Source organism: Chroicocephalus ridibundus, chromosome 8 (assembly GCF_963924245.1).
Source record: "Chroicocephalus ridibundus chromosome 8, bChrRid1.1, whole genome shotgun sequence".
NCBI lineage: Eukaryota > Metazoa > Chordata > Aves > Charadriiformes > Laridae > Chroicocephalus > Chroicocephalus ridibundus.
Window position 1 is genome coordinate 53,652,096 of NC_086291.1, and position 21,076 is coordinate 53,673,171.

General features: G+C 57.1%; 1 protein-coding gene across 1 annotated transcript; it reads left to right on the top strand.

Moving 5' to 3' along the window:
- The first annotated feature begins 1,582 nt into the window (after positions 1-1,582).
- Positions 1,583-20,600, top strand: MMD2 (monocyte to macrophage differentiation associated 2). The gene is made up of 7 exons (XM_063344232.1): positions 1,583-1,919; positions 14,889-14,970; positions 15,653-15,813; positions 15,910-15,984; positions 16,289-16,390; positions 16,977-17,046; positions 17,453-20,600. Exons 1-7 carry the CDS (start codon positions 1,873-1,875, stop codon positions 17,654-17,656), a joined length of 741 nt encoding a protein of 246 aa, XP_063200302.1. The 5' UTR covers positions 1,583-1,872; the 3' UTR covers positions 17,657-20,600.
- Positions 20,601-21,076: the final 476 nt, after the last annotated feature.

Below are 21,076 nucleotides of genomic sequence, written 5' to 3' on the forward strand. Positions count from 1 at the left end.
GCTTCAGGGATGGGGGTTATTTTGTTAAATGCATTTTATCGCTGTTTTCTCTCCCTTCCCTGTTCAGGCCCAGAGAAAGGTAAAGCAGGGCACGGGCATCATGAAATAGCCTTTGCCAAAGCCTTGGCTTCTAGAAGGCTGGGGAAGGAACTTGAAAAAAATCTTCCCGGCTAAGTGGCAGAGCGTGGGAGAGGTTTTTGGAGATGATCTCACTCTGCATCTGAGCTTGGACCTGTCGCTCTCAGCCGGGACTTGGCTGTCCCAGTTAAGCTGGGAAGGTCCTACCAAAGATGAGGCTTATTTTATTCCCCACATATCTCTTGAATCTCACTGTCACCAGCCTGGTCCCTGACAGCATCTTCCATCCACGAAGGGAGGCTGACCCTACTGCCAGGTCCCGGCATCAGGGAACTGGGGTGCTTCTTGTGTGTGTTGAGGACACTCCACAACGCAGCCTGCGCCCGGAGCATCACTCCTTTTGCATCCCCGGGGGAGATGAGCTGCTTTTGGAAGGGGTTGCAGAGGGTGCCAGGATTAATTCATGCCTTGGATTAAGGGACCCCTTAATTTTTTGTCTGTTTTGGCTTTTGGAAGATGTATGTGTGATTTGTTATGAAAATGGCCACATGATCCATTTGTGTCGAGGTGTCCTCGGCTGTTCCACCTTCCTCCCATCAATGTTTTTAGAGCATCAGCAAGGAGAGGTTGCACTGGGGAGACCAGGGCTCTCCTCTTCCATTTGCTGCTGGCCTTACGTCACTTTTCTTGTCCCTTAGCTGCTGGCCTGAAGGCGCCTGCAGTCTGTGGCACAGGGTGGGCAAAGATGCGGCCATCCGCCTGCAGACAAGCCCCCATCGTCATTTACAGCCCATCTTTGAGCTGCCCAACCTCAGATTTACGTTGGGATCTCACCTGCTAGAGCCTCCCTGGGTGACGGAGGGGTGAAGGCTCAGGATGGAGATGGGGTGAGGATCCTGGGGTCTCCAGTCCTTGCCTTGCTGTCATGCTGCTCCCTCCTCCTTCTCCCGAGCAGGGAGGGATGGTGGGATGGACACCCCACAGTGATGGGGCTGGGGCAGAGCCATCCACCCCTGCCGGGGGCCCCTGGAAAATAATGGAAAAAAAAAAAACACAAAACCAACCAAACAAAAAAAAGCACACACAAAAAAAGCATTAAAATCAAATAAATAAAAGCAAAGCCAGACAAAGCAACTCCCTGGGGAGGCCGGGGCGGGCTGGCCCTGCCCTGGGGCTGGCAGCGTGCGGGCAGGGACATCTCGGTGTCCCCTCCCGGAGGACCTTGCCGCGGGCAGCGTGGCCGGGGGAGCGGGCGGACAGCCTGCGCTCCCCGCTCCCTCCCTCCCCCCCGCCATGCTTTAATCACATTTTCAATTCAAATCTGCTGCTATTTGATCCTCCGGGGGTGGCGGCGGGGGGGGGGGGGGGATGTGTGTGTTGGTGGGGAATATTTTTAGCTGTGCTTAAAACTGCCGGGGAGGCTGAGGGAGATCGTGCAGGTTGCTGTGGCCGGGCGGAGTTGGACGGGATCCCCCCCCCCCCCCCCCCCCTTTTTTCTTCCTCCTCCTCCTTTTTGCAGATCTCAGGGCGGCAGCGGGGCTGGCTCCCCTCTCCCGGAGGTCGCCTTTGTTTTCCCGGTGTCGCTCTCCCGAGCAGCCGGGGGGGGCGGGAGGGGGCCGGGACCGGGCTGGGCTGGGCCGGCCCGGCCGCCCCTTCTCCTCCCCGCCCCGCCAGAGCCCGCGGAGTTGGTGCCGGTTCCCCCCGGGGCGGCACTTTCCCTCCCTCCCCTTCCCCAACCCCGGGGCTGAGCAGCCGCCGCCCCCCCCCCCGGGACCCCCCCATGGCACTGCCGCGATGTTCGCGTCCCGGCTCCTGGATTTCCAGAAGACGCGCTACGCCAGGTAAAGCCGTCGGTGCGGCGGTCCCCGACCCCCGGGTGCTTGCGGAGCCCCAGCCCCTGCCCCAGCCCCTGCCCCTGCCCCTGCTCCGGCGGGGATGGAGCCCGAAGGGACCTTCAAAAGCTGCTGAGTGCCCCAAAGCCCAGGGCAGGTGTGGGCTCGGCTTTTGGGAGAAGGTTACCTGTGCCTTTCTGCATCCCGAAGGGATCCTGAGCATCCTTGGCAGCCCTCGCTGCCTTCCGTTGGGTCTAACTTCACCCTTGTCTTCTTGCTGCTGGGGGATCAGGAGCCCAGCTCCCCGCAGGAACAGACCCCACCACCAGCCATGAACCCTCCGCAGAGGGACCGACGTTGCCTTGGGTTCTGCTGCACCCACCCCTTGGGGTGGCTCCCCCAGCCTGGACCTGGGGGCTCCACAGGGATCCTATGGGATGCACCGGTGGTGGATTCTTTCCCCTCTCCGTGAAATGCCCAGGGAGGTTTTCCAGCAGCAGCAGGAACTTGTTTTAACAGCTCAGGTGTGTTAGGAAACCTCATGGCATTGCCCGTGGAGGGGGAAACCTGAGGACCACTGGGGACGGGTCAGAGGGCACTCGGCCATGCATGCTGCTGCGGGATCAGATGTGGCCTCAGCAGGGAGCTGGTGGGTGACGCGGGGACAGTGGCTGCCCGCAGCCCTCCGGCACGCTGGGTGGCCGAGGATGAGTCAGATTGCACAGCGTTGGGTGATGCATGGCCAGAGGGGGCTCAGGGGGTGCCCAGTTTGTCACCAAGGGCAGGCTTTGCTCCCAGCTCCCTGTGACTGTGGTGGGCATGTTTTTGTGGCTGTGCAGGGTCCCACAGGCTGGCACAGTTCCTGGGGGCATTCATCTCTGCTGCTGCCACTGTCAGACTCCCAGTGGTCCTGTTAAGAGTCAGATACCAGAGAAAAACTTGTCTGGAAAGGAGTGGTGATGGCATTTCTTGCCTGCTCCAGGCAGAAGCATCCCTGAGGGATATTTGCCTGGGCTAAATCATCTCCCTCCCACCCCCCCCAAACCTTCAGCTCCTCTCCTCCCAGGCGTCCCATGGGGAAAATCCATACTTGCACCTCTAAAAGCTGCCTGAAACATGTGGGCACCCTCTCAAAGACTATTTTGATGCTGCAGCTGCCTCCTGAGAACCTTTACCCGGGGGAGATGCAGGAGGTACCCAGCAGGTCTACACAATGCATCTGGTCCAAAACTCCTTGTGAAAGCTGAGAATTCAAACCTGTTTTTCCCAGCTGGCACACAGAGAACAGAGACAAGGGGAGATGGAGCCGAGAAAAGCTCTGTCCCCCCAGAGGAGGAAAACCATACCTTTACCCCACAGCAGGGTGTGGAGGCTCTCTGGGAGCCGAGCAGCAGAGCAGGGGCTGTCCCCCACCTCATTCATCCCCCAGCAGAACCCATGTGCCAGCCTGTTGCTTGATTGTTGCTTGATTTATCCAAAATTATCAGACTTTGTTGTTGTCCTTTCTGGAGACAACTTGTTAAATGGGGATGAGGTGTGACAGAGTGCCTTGCAGGGACAGAGCCCATGTGTGGGGCAGGTCTGCAGGGCATCCTCCACCTCCCGCTGGGTTCCAGGGCTGGACGGGGAGCAGGAGGAGATGGGTGCTCCCTTGGCTTTCACCTCAAGGCGATCACCAGCACGAGATGCTAACCCAGAGCTGCCTACATCACCGCAGAGATCCGCTTAGCCCAGTGCTTAAAAATAACAGTTGGCTAATCCCCGTCCCCCCCGCGTTCCGTGCACACCAGCTCTCCTCTCCACAAAAATGCTCTGCCGTGGCATATCCCCAAAGAGACCCTGAAAGCTACTCCTTTTTTTTTTTTTTTTTTTTTTTTTTTTGTGATGGAGATGCTCTGTCGGCTTCCCTGGGCTGCAAGTAACTGGGACTGGGCTCTGCAACAGGGACTGGTGTGAGCAGGAGCCACAGAGCTCACGGTGACACATACCCTTCAAGGCATCAGAAGTATCTTGTGATGCACCCTCTTCTCAGAGGATGAAAAAGGCTTTCTTGTGGCCTTCCTTGGGGAAAAAAAAAAAAAAAAATCAGAAAGTTTTCCTTGTGGTGGAAGAGCCTGGAACAGCTTCGTTTTTAATGTCATTTTATCTAATTTTGAGTGAGGACCAAGAAAGGAGGAACTTGGCCATCAATACAGCCGCCAAAAGGAATAAATAAAAACCAGTGCGGTGATGAAAGACCTGTTGTGTGAAAGCTGCAGCAAAGGCACCGGGCTTTGAACAAAGAGATAAAAGGCAGCAATCAATGCAGGAGCATTTTGTGAACTGCCAGGAGAAAACCTGGGGCTGGAGGGGCACGGGAATGTCCCCGAATCCTTCACGGCTGGGCTTCGGAGACAGAGCATCGTGGCTGGGGTGGAGGGGAAGAAAGCAAGTTGGGGGGGGGGCTGTCGCTGTGGTGGGAATAGGGACGCACAGCAATGCTGTTTGAGCAGGTTGTGGTTATAAGTGAGGCTGTCGGTGGTTTCTGCTCTGCTGCGGGGTCCAGGAGGCTCTTCCATCGTCTGCCACCGTGGGGAAAGGGAGTTACGGTGTGCTGTTGCCGCAAGGCTTTCCCTGACAGCCTGCGTCATGGCGAGCGCCATCCACCTCCTGCCCGACAGGCCAAATTCAGCCACGACGCCGGCAGCAGCGTGCAGTTACAGGGAGCAAGCAGGTGTGATTCCTCCTGCTTTATCCAACCATCAGGTAGTTATTCCCCCATTCTCGCTCCACCCTTTCCTTTCCTCCTCCACCGAATCAGTGCTGGTTTCCCCCCAGCGCAACAGATGGGTGCAAATCGCATCCTCATTGAGTGTCATCAGGCAGGTTACACCGAGCCAGTAACCAGTCCCTTCCTTACACCTCACTGATGGCTTTGACCCCGCTTTGGCCCACTTTTTCACTCAAACATGGTCCAGTGCCCCTTGCCCACATAGCTACCATGGGGCTGTGGCTCAGCCCCAATCTCCCTGCAGGGACACAAGATGCTTCCCGGAGTTTGGCCATCCAGAGCCGTAATTGTAAGGAAACGCGATTAAGCGGGGAGCTGCTGTATCTGGCTGGCTTCAGCAGCTCCGGAGCAGCCATGGAGAGGGCTTTGCTGGGAGCTGCAGGCTGCGCAGGGCACTGAATCATCCTAATTAACTGATAGCAGTTCGCGATTTGATTTGTTCATGTAAAAACCTCTAAATCTTATTGCGTTTGCTTGTCGTGCCCTGTGCAGAGTCACAAAGAGAAGCAGCCAGGAAAATCCACATTAATTTCTCGGCGCAGAAACAGCAGGAGGTTAGGGAGAGCAGGGGCCTCTGTAGATGCGTGGTCCAGGCTTGTCCGCTCCTACCTGGTGTCCACAATGTAGGTGTTGCCACCTCCTCAGTGGCACGAGGGGATGGAGATCTGAGCTCTACACTTGCTCAAAAGCAAATCCTCCAAGTCTGGAGAATGGCATCTGGGAAGACCTTCCTTGTTGCCCCCTGCACCTGTAATTACTGAGCAAGGAGACATTCACCTCCTCCAGCATCTCCAGGCAAGAGAGGGAGAGGAGAACCAGCAGGAACAGGAGTGAGAGGAAACATTGGGGTGCTCAGACCCCACACGCAACAAAAGCAATGCCAGGCTGACAGCCTGAGCAGAGCTACCGCACTGGGGAGATCTGATCCCTCTTTGCTTTGCGATGAAAGCACGAGCAGCCCTCACCTGCTCCCACACACACCGAGATGCTTTCCAAGAGCTCTGCTTCCCCCACAGCCCACGTGAGATGAAGCAGAGAGAAGGGAAATGCTTTCAGCATTGACATTGCAGCTCGGAGCTGCTCGAGAGGCTGGGGCTCCTCACCATGCAAGCACCATCCCCATCCCACCATCCCCAGCAAGACCTGCCGGGCTGCCCCCAGCTGAGCAGATTCCCTTTCTGCAAATGGCAGTGCCTCCAAGAGATGTGGAGGCCCCCAAAATACCTAGGGAAAACCAAGATCACCTGATGTCAGTGACCAATTCCATACTGGTTGCTCTGTGGGGCCAGTTTGATTCAGATAGCCTCTTAAAATAGCACTGGTAGGATTCATCTCATGTAGGTTCAGAAGCCCAGGGTGCAGTTATTATTGGAGCCGGGTATTTGGAAGGCAATAAGTACTCAGAGTTGATGAGCTGCCATCTTTTGTCATGGGGTTTTCCCCTCATACTGCCCCTTTCCTTCCTTTGGGAGAGTCGGGGGACCCAGCAGGACAGGCTCAGGTGGGGGATCACCACACTGGAGACACACAGCAGTTGGCAAGCCAAGTGCCATGCTTTTGGGGGAAGAATAGTCTTTTGGCCGCCCGGGAAGCGGATGCCTGATGGTCTTTTCCCTCCTTCAGCTGGTGTTGGATATCAGCCTGATGTGATTCCTTGGCACAGCTCACTATGGCCAGCTTCATGAGGAAGCGGCCAACACGATGCACGAGAAATTCAAGCCACTGCCCAGCGCGGCAGGTCAGTGGATGCGAGAAACAGGGCTCTGCCAGGATTGCTCCCAGGCTCGTCTTCCCCTCCGCCTCCCTTCCCACGCACCCAGCTCCACAGCCGGACAAAGCCATGCGAACCAGCTAGAACTCCTATGGAAGGGAAGGGAAAAGAGCACAACTGTTCTTTCAGTTCATTGCTCTTGCAGGGTGCTTGGCTGCAGCTGCAAAAGGAGGTTGGGTGCCCAGAGAGATGCTGCAAGGGGATGGACGGCCAGAGCAGGGGCTGAGCAAGGCCGAGGAGATACGACCAAACACATGCACAGGAGCCCCTTCGGGGTTCTCCAGGTGAAATTGAACCTCAACATTTTCATGCAGTGAAAAATCCAGAGTCCGATGGGCTCGATGTGATACACTACGACTTCTCATGATAGCATGGAACTACAAGCATCATGCTCCCGGTGTTTGCTTCAGGTGCCGCTTAGCTGGGCTGAGCCGCGCTGACCTTCAGGAGAGTTTGGGTCCACGTCTGTGATCCTGTTCAAGTTCACAGTCCGGGCTGTGCTTCGGCTGCTGCCGAGGAAAGGATTTTGTGCAGCGAGAGATCAGCAGGTCAGGGGCAAGGAGTTTCCCTCCTCTGCTGTGCTCAGCAGCACTGGCTGGTACCGCAGCAGCAGACGCAGCCCTGCTCTCTGTTGGTAATGATACTAATTGAAATCCTGGTATCTGCTTACCTGGCTGGTGAAACGCCTAACATTCCTCCTGTGCATTCATTCTCCAGAGGCATTTGCTGAATTTACAGGTATCATTTGTACTTCAGTAGCATCCAGGAATCCCCAGTGAGGGCCAGGCTCTCTCTGTCTCTCAGGGAATGCTATAGGGAGACCTTATGGACCTGAGAAACCATGACCTGCTCCCATAATGTCACGGCAGAAGCTGGGTCTCCAAAGAGCTGGTGGCAGCTGGGGTCAGAGGCTGGGAAGGCTCCAGCCCCCCAAAGTGCCCAAATCCTCTGCCAGCAGGCAGAGGGTTGTGCTCAGTCCTGCCCACCTGGGGCTGTCCCAGAGTTTAAGCCGGCAGAGCCAGCTCAGGACTTATCCCACTAACTTCTGTGCTCAGGCCAATGCAGGCAAGGCAGTGAGGAACACGCACAATGACTTTCCAAAGAGAAAAATAGTGAATAATAAAGAATTTTCAGTTCTGGAAACAGTCCTCCTAACATTCACAAAACACCTGGGACATCAGAGTCATTTTGTGACTAATCAGCTGTTGTTGGAGGTCTCACGAGTACCAAATGAAACAAGAAGTCCCAGCTCAGAAAGTAATTTGGGAAACACTCACCAATCCCATCTGTTGTGAATAAACAAACAGCTCTGCTGTAGTTGCAGGGTCATGAATTGCCTTGGAAGAGTTTGAGATACCGTCTACATAAAGAGCAGAGATCCTGCTGGACAGAAAATCAAATATCCCTGCAGAGAGGATGGGAACGTGGACAGTTGTAACCCTGCTGGGAATGACCTGCTGAGTTTCCACCCACCATCCAAGCCCTGCTAGATATATATAGGCTCTCATGGGTGCAGAAATGGTCCATGCCTGCACCCAGCCTGGCTTGGACCCTCCCGTGCTTCATCTCTGCTAGGGTGAGGAGCAAAGAACAGGAATCGGGCATACCCGTGGTGTGGTCCCTGGTGTGTTTGGGGAAATAACAGCAGCATATTGCCTCCCCCCGCCAGCCTCAGCCCCTCGTGTACCCACTGCTGTGGCAGCAGGATATGCTGGGGTCTTCCCTGTCCCTTCACAGGGGACATCTGTGCCTGCAGCTCAGGGCAGGTAGAGCATCGACATGGCTGAGCACACAGTCCCCATCCAGGAGCATCTCTAAGCCAGCAAGCGGACTTGTTTAGCATTTCTCATGGCGTGCAGGCTATATAGTGCCGGGGGATGGTCTACAGCCAGCCCAGGGTGTTTCCACATGTCAGGGTGCTGGGAGCAAGCGAAACTGGGAGGAGGGTAATCAGAGGTGATAAACGAGCACTCCGTCTGCAGCGCCTTTTGACTTCCTTTGTGGAAGCAAGGCTTGCACCAGCGCCTTCTGGGCAGGTTACTCCAGAAATCTGGTGATCCGCTAATTTACCCATAAGAAAGGTTGAGAGATGCTGGTTTAGTTGAAAAGCCCTTCAGTTTGCTGCCTCGGTCTCTCCCCACCCAAGCTGCCAGCTCTTTGCACGGTGCCAGAAAGCAGCACAAAAGAAAATGCCGTGCCATCTTGCTGCTTCTCACGTGGGATGGACTAGAGTCAAAGGAGTATCCCACGGAGCAGGCTTCTCCTGGCTGTCCCTTCTCCCCAGCCCAGGGAGCCGACCCGCGAGTTTACAGCACGCACGGCTCAGCTTTCCAAACCAGGAGTGCCATATGTTCGCGTAGGAGCATGCAAGCGCTGAGGAACAGGCATGGAAATAGAGGTTTGAGCTCCTAACGGGGTGCCGCGCAGCCGTACACATGCCGGCGTGGGTGGCTCTGCAGATGGCAACGCTGGGCAGCATCAGCCTGAGCCTTCGCATCTCTGCTTCCCAGTGGCAAATGCTCCCGTGTCAATGGGTAGGAAGGAAAAGCCAGATTTCTCCTGTGCTCCTGGGCTGGATAAAGCAGCTTTATAGTACTGCAGAGTCTGGGGGCTCCCCACGAGGAGCTGCAACCATGGGGAGAGAGAGGAGGGCTGCTGAGCCTGTCCCACATCATGGAGTTGCAGAATTTGTCCTGCACTTGAGGAGGGGGGATGGGGGGTGGGGTGGCTGAGCACATCTCTGTGGTCCTGATCTGTCTCCTGCATCCTGGCATCCTGTCCCCTGCAGCACACCGTCACACGCAGCTCCCTGGTACTGAGCTAATTAGGAGCCGCGGAGGAGCTCAAGGGGATGAAGCCTCTTAGCAGGGGCTGCAGCTGGAGCATTACCGGATTACGGGTCAGAAGCTGAGCACACGCCAAGCCCCAGCTTACAGGGGTGCGTCCGCAGCCACTCACACATGAGCACAAGCCTGGGGACCAAGCCCTGGCATCTGCACTGGGCATGCAGCCACAGGGCTCATTAGGGCAAACCCAGAGCACGCACCGTAGAGGCATCTGTGGCCAGTCTGCCCTGCAGGGACACATCTGCTCTGTCACTGTCACTTCGGGCATCACAACACTTGCTCTGCCAAGGGACAACCCAAAGGGCCCCAGCAGGACTTACCACCACCGCTGGTCAGCATCCAACTATCTCTGTTCTGGAAGTCCAGGTTGGAAGGAACCTCAGGATCGTCTGGTCCAACCTTTCTTGGCAAAAGCACGGTCCAGAGAAGATGGCCCATGACCTGTACAGCTGAATCTTAGAAGTGTCCAATGATGCGGAATCCACCGCTTCCCTGGGGAGATTATTCCAATGGGTGATTGTTCTCGTGGTGAAAAATTTTCCTTTTGTGTCCAATTGGAATCTCGCCAGGAGTAATTTGTATCCATTACCCCTTGTCTTCTCCTCATGACTCCTTGTAAAAAGGGAGTCTCCATCTCCTTTGTAACCACCCTTTAAACAGTGGAACATGGTGATAAGGTCTCCCTCAAGCCTTTTTCTTCTCGAGGCTGAACCTTATCTTTCCTCTGTGACAAGAGGCCACCATCAGGATACAATCCTTCAACAGCTCCTCTGTTACTTAAAAGCCAGCTGTGGCACCCAGTCACAAGGGGAAATCTCCTGATTTTGCAGCCAAATCTCCAGGAAGCCGCCCAGCAGGGAACACAGCCTGGAAACAACCCAGCTCCCTGGGCAGGAGAGCGGATGCACAGCAAACCAGCACCCTGTCTCCAACAACATGAGGCCAGATGCTGAGCAAGCCCAGCCCTTTTATAAGCTGTTCACAGGTGAAACCTGTAGAGATCAGCTGGTCTGGGGAGATTCACATCACCTGGGAGCAACCCTGAATACGCCGGCTGCTCCTTTGTCCCCACAGTGCCACAACACGGCTCCAGCATTTAGTGTTTCACGGGTGGTGAAGGGGATGTGGTGACTCTTCAAGTGTCACAGCCGTGGCCACGGCCTCAGCGATGCGCAGATACACAGCCATGTGTCATGTATATAGCCTGGTTTATAGCAGGGTTGGGGGTGTCAGGTGTTGGACCGGCTTCTTGCAAGAGCAGGGATGAGCTGCTCAATGGCAGTAGAGGCAACCCCCCAGCTCGCACCTCCCCGTCCGTGTTTCAGTGGTGATTTTACACCCTCCCCATGTTATCCTTCCACCAGCTTGCCTAAAGGATGTCAAAAATATCATCCTCACTTGGAGAGGGAAATGAAGTGATGTGGCAGAGGCTGGCCAGAGAGTCAGTGTCGAAGGCAGGACTAAACCCCACCTTTTCCAAATGGCACCCTGGCCTGGGTCTCCATTGGGGCTGTTCCCCCCGCCCCCCGGTGTATGTAGGGGACAGCATTCCTGCAAAGTGTCCCACAGCTCTGCCCGTGTGAGTGCGTGGTGCCCATGGAGTGGCCAATGCACCTTGCCCTGGTGCCCTCAGAAGAGCTCGGATGCTCCAACGCTCACACATGAGCCATCCCGAGGAATAATGTAATTTAATCCCCTTCTTCTCCCCCACCCTGGCAAAGCAAGAGCCAGGCAGGTCTGCCTGATTTTTGAGGTCAGAACTTTGTTCTTGGATAAAAGTCTTTGAAAAACTCCAGAAAACCCACCCCAAAGCCACAAAAAAAAAAAAAAAAAACCCAACCAAAAAACAAACCAGAGTGGGAGAAAGAGAAGGAGAAAGGAACAAGCCTGGGAAGGCAGCTCTGCACTTTGCCTCGGCTGCCTGGGACAAGGGGCTCTTTGTTTCCCCGGCCGGAGCCTGCTGCACTGGCCCTTTTCAGTCTCCCTCCCTGGGAAAGGGGCCAGGGGGAAGCAGGCACAAGCCGGGCAGGCAAAAAGCCCGGGGCTGCAGTGAATAACCCCTGCTCGGACGCCCATCTTCATACAGCCGGTGTGACCAGCGTCTGCCAGGAATGGGACTGAGAGAAAAAGTTGCTCGGGAGCCCCTCGGGTCTCTGCTTCCCATGCAGCATCCTTAGAAAATGAACGTGCTCGTGTTGCTGCCGTGCAGGTTTTGAACTTTTCTGTGTCTCTTGGGCTTTGCAATCCCAAAGCACCTGCTAAAATGCCTTGCAGCACCCAGACGGTGTGTCGTCACCTGCCCGCGGCTTCCCGGACCGGCCGTGTCGAGCGAGACACATCACTGCAGCTTCCCTGGGTCCCTGGGCAGGTGGCAGCATACGCTGGAGGCTGTTGGGGACAAGCCATTGTCGTCTCCTCCCACCCCAGGGACACCGCCAGCGTGTCCCCAGGCATATGGGTGCAATGACACGGAGCTGGCGATGACCGTGCATTCAGCCGGCCGGGCTGAAGTCAAGGAGACTTGTTGCAGGGATCAGATCTCAGTCTGGGGAGGTGTTTCTCTTCTTCTCCTTATTTTCTTGAATTGAAAAACCCCAGAGCTCTGCCTGGCTGCCAGCAATTCCCCTTCTCCCGACCCCAATCGCAGAGAGCCGCGGCTGGGAATCACGCCGCAGCCACCCCTGGGGCTCTCGGCTGCTCTGGGCTTTCATCAGCTCTAATGAGAGTGGTGGGTGCCCTCTCCAAGCGTGTCCATCCATCTGTCCGGGCTGCAGCTCAGGTTTGAGCTTGGTTTTGCACACCGGTATGGCAACTTTCTGCAGGCTGGGAATGATGCAGGGCTCCCCATGTCCTGTCCCACAGCCACAACGACGTGAGCTGGGTGGATGCTTGCCATCCCAGGGTGGTCTGGGAGGGAGATGCAGTCCCAGGAGAGAAGAGAAGGTGGGGAAACGGCCTCTCTGGGGAGCAAGATGCTGCAGGGCAGCCAGGGACTCGTCCTGCCCTGCCAGGAGAAGCGCAAACTCCGGCTGCTCCCATGCTTGTTTGCGCAGCTCTGCTCCTGAGCACCAAAATGTGCCCAACTAGCCCCAAACTGCAACGCTGGCTGCTCCGGGAGGGCCCGGCTGTGCCCAGGCTGGCCCAGCACTTTGCAGCCAGGTCCCGCATTCACGATGCTCTATTTCCCGTCCTTCACAGGGTGATGCTTAATGGAAAGCAGGGCAGGAAAACAAGAGCAATCTCTCCCCAGGTCAAAAAAAAGAAGATCCTCCTCAAGACTATTTCTCCCTGCGGGAAAAGCAGGTGTTTGCAGCGTGCCACCGCTTTGGGCTTCAGGGACACGCATGCTGTTTGACCTCATCCCGCAGGGATGGCAGGGGTGGCCCTTCCTGGCCTCTCCGTCCCTGTACCAGAGCTAGGGGGGATGTTTGCACCCCAGGGATCCCTTCCCAAAGGGTCCAGGTGCCCCTCGGTCCCCGTGGGGGGGCTGTGGGAACCGGCCCCGTCGCTGCTCCCTGTTACTGCTCTGAACAGCAACCGCCAGAACAGAGGGGAGACGGTGCAGGGCTTTGTTAAAACAAATAAATTAAAGGAAAAGGCCTTGTGCATGTTTCCTCAGCAACCGCGACGTCACGAGGGATGTCTGGCCTTCCCACCCCCCCCTGCTGCCTTATTATTAAAAGGGAAAAGAAAGGAAAGCAGAAAGCAAAGGGGAGCTGGGGACAGTCTCCTGGCAACGCTGGGGACAGTACTGTCCTCCTGCCAGGGGGACATGGCTCCAGCGCGGGGAGCCTGGCCAGCCCTCGTGGCCGGAGCGGTGGGATGGGGAGGGCATCCCTGGTACCACCTGGGACGGAGGCAATGGCACGCCGGGCACAGCCGTGTCCCCCGGGATGCCGGGCTGCTTCCCTGCCATGCAGCCTTGCTAAGCCCTGATTTACCCAGCATGGGTCCTCGATTTGCAGAGTGGTAGGAGCTTAATCCCCTCCGCTTCCCCCTCTTAATTCACGACATTTTTGGGTCATCATGACCACGCTTCTTCCTGCAGCGCCAGGGCAGGGCTGGGGACAGGGTCCCTGCGTGGGTTGTCACCGCAGCCTGCTGGGGAACGCCTCGCATGCCCGAGCCTGCTGCGGCCACGCTCCCCCCCATGCTCAAACCCATGTTCTTTGAGATATTTAATCCATCCTGGCTCACTTTTAATAGCAGGGAGTGACTCAGGCGGTGGGGCTGAGCAGGCAGGAGATGGCAGAGGAGTACACGTGGGCGTGGGTGGCTCAGGGACGGGGAGAGGGGACTTTTGGTGCCTTTCGCTGTGTCCCGGGCCGAGGGGTCACCCTGCGCCCAGCAGCAAGGTCCTGCCAGCCCCCGAGCCCCCTCGCCGGGCGCCGCTCAGCTGTGAAACGCGCTGCAGATGGTGCCGGAGCCGAGAGCAAACAGGGTCAGAAAGCAATTAGCCCAGGTCCTGCCAGGCAGCCCCACCGGCGCCCGCTCGGCTCGGCTGCCCTGACCTGAGCCGCAGCAGAAAAGGTCTTTAAACCCCTGGTTACCAGGAGCAGGCAGGGAAGGATCGCTATCTCCTTGCCTGTTCCTTATTTCCTTTTGCTAAGCCTCCGCTGCCGGGCCCTGCCAGAAGAGGATGCTGAGCAAGGCTTTGCTCCAACCTGTTACCACGGATGCACATTTAATTTGCCTCTTAATACCGTGTCACGTACCAAGCAGTGGACTAGCCAAGCCTGACACTATTTTTTATTGCTGTGTGTTGATCCGACAGGGGAAATCGATACGTTCCTCCAAACACCAAGAGCAAGCTGATACCTCAGACCAAGAGAAACAGAAATAAAGTTACAGGTTTCCAAGGGAGCGCGGTTGGGGTTTCCACTGGCACCAATCTGTGCCGGGACACGTGGCCCTTGTGGGTAGGGGGGAGCTGCAGGTGGTACCCAGAAACCAAAGGCATCATGGGGATACCCTTGTCGGAGCCGGGCACGCTGCTGTGACATGAGGGTGTCACCACTGGATGGGTCATGGACGCGCAGCCACATGCCGCCTTCTGCACTGCCAGGGCTGTGCTGGTCCCTTTTCTCTGGGGCGGATGGGCTGTAACTAGATCGTGTCGTTACGTGGTGTCTGAGTTTTTCCGCCTGTGACATGAAGGTGGTGTGAGGTGCCGGTGTCACAAGAGCAGGCAGGCAGACATGCTGCTGACTGTCACCTGTGCCCCATGCTGGGACAGGTCGGGAGATGCTCCACACCTTATCGATCCATCCTTGCAGCAGCTTCCCCTGCATCCTTCCCACCGCTGCCCTCTCCTGCCCGCAGCAGCAGGCAGAGCTGGCTCCTGCCCTCTGGTCTCCAAGCTCCTTCAGCCTGAGCCGTAGCTGAACAAGACCTGGGGTCCTGGCATTTGGAGCCAGCCAGATGGACAAGCTGTCCCCAGTGTGGGGTCACTTCTGCAGGGGCAGCTGGAGCAAAGCTGAGGTGGGGCTCCACGCTGGGGCTGGTGGGTGTCCCTGTGCAGACCCCTCCCAAAAGGCTTTCCCCCAAACCCCATCCCCTAAGCGTGTTTCTCCCCGTCCTTCTCGCTGCAGGTTTATGAATCACCGTGTCCCGTCCAACTGCAGGTACCAGCCGACGGAGTACGAGCACGCGGCAAACTGTGCCACCCACGCAGTGAGTCCCTGTCTCTGTCCCAGGGTGAGGGAGGATGGTGCTCAGGTCTCTGGGGATCCCCTGAGGAACCTCAAGGAACACCTGAAAATGTCTGTGTTCAGCCCTGGAGCAGCTCCTGAGGGTCTTGGGGCTGTGATGAGGCAGATGTGCCCCAGGTGCTGCCGGGGAACGGGGATGCTCTCCCTCCTTCTGCCCTGGGAAGCTGGTGTGCATCTCCCTCGCTCTCACTCACCGTGGTCCCTTGTCCCTGGGGAAGCCAGCCGTGAGCTTAGTGGAGCAGGAATACTTTGCAAAGCTCCCTGAAAATGGAGTGTTTTTCACAGCAGGAATGGTGACAGGTGCCCTATGGGGCTGCCTACGTGGTGGCAGGAGCAAGCGCTCCCCACATCAGGGTTTCCCTCAGGAGCTGGCAGCTCTCACTCCAAGCCCTGGGAGATGACTCGGAGGTAGCCATCCTCCTTGTGCCTTCCTCCTCCTCCCTGTCTCCACCTGGAGAAGCTATTTTGGAGCTGCACCACGCAGGGAGAGACCCTCCTGGCTGGTGTGGGTGGCCTGTCTGCCCCTTATGGGTGGTAGCTTTGAGCAGAAGCCAAAGAAACACCTAAAAGGAAAAGCAGAGACTGTATTGTAGCTGCTCCATGGAAACCCAGAAGTCAAAACCAGGTTTGCATCTCCCTTCCAGTTCTGGATCCTTCCCAGCATCCTTGGCAGCTCCATCCTCTACATCCTCTCCGATGACCAGTGGGAAACCATCTCAGCCTGGATCTATGGCTTGGGCTTGTCCAGCCTCTTCATCGTCTCCACCATCTTCCACACCATCTCCTGGAAGAAGAGGCACCTCAGGTACCAGCCCTGATTGCCTGGGGCTCGGGAAGGGGGAGAGGGTCCGGAGGCCCCCGATGCCGTAGGCTGTGACCCGTCTGGCTGTCTGTCCCGCAGGACTGTGGAGCACTGCTTGCACATGTTCGACAGGATGGTGATCTACTTCTTCATCGCGGCATCATACGCTCCCTGGTGAGTTACCGGTGGGTGGGAGCTGTTGCTTGGCCCCACTAGAGGGGAGAAAATCAGCCCAGCTCCAACAAATAAGGTTTCCCTCTCGGGCTTTGGCTCTGCTGGAGGCTGTACCCTACCCCTTTTCACAAAACTTTCCTATCCTATAGATTTCAACCCCTTTAAGTTGAAGTGACAAGTTGGGAGGACCTTTTGGTGGGACAGCCATGGGGGTGAAGGCAGCATTTCCCTGGCACCTCGCTGCCCGCAGCCAGGACCGGGGTGCTGCCCTAGACCCACCTCACTGCAGACCTGGCTCTTGCAGGCTGAACCTGCGGGAGTTGGGTCCCTGGGCCTCCCACATGCGCTGGATCATCTGGATCATGGCATCCATCGGGACCGTGTATGTTTTCTTCTTCCATGAACGGTGAGTGCCTTTTCCTGGCCCCGCGATGGTGGGTCTCGCAGAGCCCAGCTCAGCTCTGCCAGCTCCTCTTAATGCCCTGACAATAGTTGAGCTGCAGGGGAGAGCAAGAAGAATAGAGATAGCTAGCTAGATGGGTACAGGGTCCCTGGGAAGCCTCCTGGTCAACTGACAGTGGAGAACTTCCTTGGACCACATTCTTCCCCATCCGCACCCCGGTTTTAGAAGCTTTGGTGGCAGGGATGTGGGAGGAGGGATGCGGGACAAGGGACGTGGGAGCAAGGAGTGCTGCCATGAGTTGCTTCTTCCACATGGTGGCACCAAATAGAAAGCAAAAGGCCCCAGATGGCTCCCTGAAGCCCCAAGCGCCTGGCCCTGAGCTCGCAGCTCCCTAAGCCAAGGTGGGGGTCCATCACCCCTGGAGAAGGGTGCCACCCCACCGCTGTGGTGTGGCTCGCACATGAGGACATGGGACCTGCCGTGATGGCACCTCCATCCCTTTTCCTATAGCATGGCAGTGGACATTACACACATAAAACTCAATGCTCCCTCTGTACCTGCCTCCAAGCAGCTTCTCTATCCGTTGCAGGTACAAGCTGGTGGAGCTGGTGTGCTACGTTATCATGGGCTTCTTCCCTGCCTTGGTCATTCTATCCATGGTAAGCCACTGCTGGAAAGCACGCGGGCTCAGCGCGAGGGACAATTCCCAGCGGGGCTGGTTTGTCTCCGGTGGGTTGGCGGAGTCCAGGGTGTGTGATGGATAAAGCCATGCCCAAATACGATGTGGCCTGGCTTGGTTTTGCAAGTCCTTTGGGTGCCCAGCAGATACCACGTGCATCTCCAGCAGACCTCTTGCCTGGGCTCCATTGGGTTGAAACCCTCCTGGCAAAGCCGGGCTGCTGGGCCCCCGCTGCCTTGCTGGAGGGGAGGGTGCAGCAGAAAGCAGAGCCAGGGTCCTGCCTGCACCCTGCAGCTGGGACCATGCTTCTGACCTTGATGGAATGGTAGGAAAAGGGCAGGGACACCACGGCCACCACTGAGCCCTACCTCCCTGCTTGCTCCCAGCCCAACAGGGATGGCCTCCCAGAGCTGGTGGCCGGTGGACTCTCGTACTGCCTGGGCATGGTCTTCTTCAAAAGTGACGGCCGCATCCCCTTTGCCCATGCCATCTGGCACCTCTTCGTGGCCATCGGAGCTGGCATCCACTACTATGCCATTTGGAGGTACCTCTACCGGCCCGGCACGCTGGAGGCTAAAACGTCTCGGTAGATGCCTTAAAGACATCACTTCCACCAACTGGCACGTGGGGACGTGGAGGGGAGCGGGGAGGCAGCCTGCACCATGGGATCCCCCCAAGCCACCCGCTCGTCCCACGGCCAGCAGCCACCGGTGCCCTTCCTGCACAGACAGGAGATCCTGGAGGTTGATTTTAAACAGATTTTTCTTTTTTAACCTCGGGAACTGTTTATTTTTTTTAAGCAAAGGTTTCGTAACAGGGTGACCGACCACCGGGCTGCAGGCGATAGGGGAGCGACCGCTCACCGAGGGCTTGGGGAGGCCTCGCTCACCCACCTGACCCCGAGCATCCTGCGGGAGCTGGGGACCTGGTCCCGCACACCCCTGGCTAGTGACACCGTGGTTTAGGCTACCGGAGCACTTAGCAGGGGCCAGCCAGGGGACTGGAGGAGTTGGGATGGGGGGAGAGACGTGGAACCCCTGGGCTCCCTAGACGGGGAGTGGGACACATCGGCACCCCCACACCACCCGCTTGGCTCCTAAATGGTCCTAAGTCACATCAGCATTAACTGCCCCCTCCCAAGTTTTTGATGGGAAGGTCCAGAGTCAACAAAGCCTTACACGAGATTGAAACTTGAATCTCTTCCAGGGCTTCCCAGAACCCCTGAGCATTGGAAAACCCTTTCTCTAAGCCAGTATTAAATGCGCAACTTGGTATGTCCCTCCTGGATGGGCCCTTGAAGCCCCCATGGACATTTTGTCCCTGGGGCACGTTTTCCTCTTTGGTCTCAGTGCTGGCGGCAGCCCCGAAGCACGGCCCCATTCCCAGGCTCTGCCACACGCGTGCCTTCTCCTGATGGGGAGCAGAGCAGGGGCTCCGGCTCCCGGCATCCCCCTGGCTGGGGTCAGCCCATCCACACCAGGGGATTTACTTTCTCCTCCAAGGAGGGAAGCGAACCTCCTTGGACTGGGATCAAGGGGCTGCCTGCCTTCTCTGCTCCCATTCCGTTGATGAGCCCCTCTTGCTCAGTAGCAGACTTAAACCTACTTTTGGGAGGATTTCCGACATTCCTGGGAATGCCACAGGGAAGGGATTCATCTGCGTGATGCTGGGAGGTGAGCTGTGATGGGGAGGTCCCAGTGACGCTTGGTTTTTAAACCCCTAACCACGGCTACACGGTGCTCTTCGAGGAAGGATAATGGGACATGGAGTGCCTGCCCAGCCATCAGGAGCAGCCCTGACGCTGCCGGAATGGGAAAACCACACCCAGTCCCACTCCCAAACACGCCGCCAGAGCTGCTGGAGCCGGGAGGGTCTGGTGTGTGCCGGGGTCTGTGCTGGGAGCCGGTGGCAGAGCGGCGCCGCTCTCAGCCCTTCCCCAGGAGCCCCCAAAGGCATCGATTTCCCATCACCTCTCTTCGGCCTCTTGATTAATCGCAGCTGCAGCAGTCTTGGCGTGACGTGGCAAGCGAAGGAGATTTACGGCCACCGTCCTGCATCTCCTGTTTCTCCGGCAGTGTGCCGAGGAGACGAGCTCCCGGCTCTGTCCCACCTTCCGCAGAGCTTAGGGTCCCCCCAGCCTGCGGCGCCCCAGGACCGTCTCCCCAGGGCCGTGCCATTTTGCAGCAAATTACCAAAGAGAAAGCGTCCAGATACTCATCACCTCCTGACGCGGTGGCTGGGCTCACCGGGTCGGCAAAAAAATCCGGTGGGTTTTCACTTCCATAGGCAGAAGGTTCTGATAAAGAGCCCTGGGTGCTGCGCCCGGCCCCCCAGCCTGGCATGGGACTGCGGGGGGGGGTGTGTGTCTCTGCCTGGGGCACCCCAAGACAGCCTTTGGGGTGATGGGTGGTCCTAGGGACAGGGGGTGAGTGACCTGATGTGAGCCTGGTCTTTGCTGCTCCCTCTCCCAGGCCCCCACGTCCCAGCCCTTGCTCCATCACCTACCGCAGATGGAGGGGCGGAGAGGGAGGAGCTGTGAGTAACCAGCAATTGGTGGAGCACGTTTGGGGTTGGAATAGCGGGATATGGGGTCCTAGAGTGGGAGCTGCCATTTTTGCTGTCTGGGAGGTCATTACCTTTCTCCGTGCCTCAGTTTCCCCATCTATAAAATGGGGGTGAAGACACTGACCTACCTCACAGGGCTCATGTGAGGACCCCGTGAAGCACTTGGAGAACGACCAGTGCTTTACAAACACAGGCTTCAATTTTCACCGAGTTTAGGGGACCGGATTCCCAGAGCCACCGTGGGGCACGGTGACAACTGCAGCTCAGTGTGGCCAGGTCTCCCCGCCTCCATCACTAAATCCCATGGGGGAACCACCCTGGGGACAGCCCGTGCGCACAGCAGTCCCAGCCGCTGGGCCAACGTCCCTGGGCAGGGGCTGACGACACCCAGGGACAACCATCGTGTTTTATCCAGTCTTCATCCCAGGGGATTTATCTCGGAAGCCAGTGGGGCTTTCAGCCCTAAATCCATCCTGGGTGCTCCCGAGGCACAGGGAGGTGCCAGAAGGACCTTTCCGAGGCCACTTCATCTCAGCTCCCTGCTGAAAACCCAAGGCAGGGCAGATGCCCGGGTGGGAATGGGTGACCGGGCTCTGTTGGGGACATTGCCACCCTGCCTTGGGCCTGGATTTGCTGGGGGGGCTCCTCTGTAATTGAGAAGTGCCCTCTCTTCTCTTGCTTCCCAAATCCTTCCCTTGCAAAGCAGGGTGGGAGGCACAGAGCAGGTTATCAGATTAGTCCTCCTATTTTATACTAATTTTAAATGACTCGTAACATTCAGGGTGTCTGCGGAGGAGGGTTTGGGGGAACTTTTTAGCATCTCGTGTTTTTCACCGTCCGTTCTTGTTCAATCAGTATTTTCTATTTAACACAGTACTGGGTCAAATTAAAAACAAACGTAAGGAAGATAACGCTAGTGAATGCTGTTTTCTGTGGAGTAGGATTGAAATAAAAACTCAAGATACCTCACTATTGCCTGCTTGTTAAATCAAAATGAGTTTCCCTGCAGCATCTGGAAATAAACTCATTTTCTATCTGACTTGCCCCGCGTGGCATCGATTCCCGCTCAACCAGCTGCAGCGAGCCCCTGCTCACGGCGATGGAGCGCTGAGCACCGTCTCACCTCAGTGCACGGATGGCATTGCCATCTGCTGGCTCAGCTTGCCGGGGGCGGGGGGGGGGGGGGGGGGGCAGCGCTGCTTTGCCCTTCACACCAGCTGCACGGGGAAATTCGGGAGGTTGGGGACGGGTTGAGCTCCAAGCTGGAGTTTCCTTAAAAAAAAAAATAATAAATGGGTGAGTTGGCCGACGGCGGCCCTGCGCTTGGTGGCGCTGGCTGAAGGGCTTGCCAGTGTCTCGCCGAAGCGGTTTCAGCGTAAAGCCCTGCACGCCCGCTCTGGCCCTGCCATTTCCCCTCCTGTGGAGGCCGAGCCTGCGGGTGATAC

Excerpts from the sequence above, each read along its gene's own strand:
- MMD2 (XM_063344232.1), top strand. The coding sequence starts at position 1,873 with ATGTTCGCGTCCCGGCTCCTGGATTTCCAGAAGACGCGCTACGCCAG. Across the intron at positions 14,971-15,652 it reads CAAACTGTGCCACCCACGCA|TTCTGGATCCTTCCCAGCAT; the intron begins GTGAGTCCCTGT and ends TCTCCCTTCCAG. Across the intron at positions 15,814-15,909 it reads TGGAAGAAGAGGCACCTCAG|GACTGTGGAGCACTGCTTGC; the intron begins GTACCAGCCCTG and ends TCTGTCCCGCAG.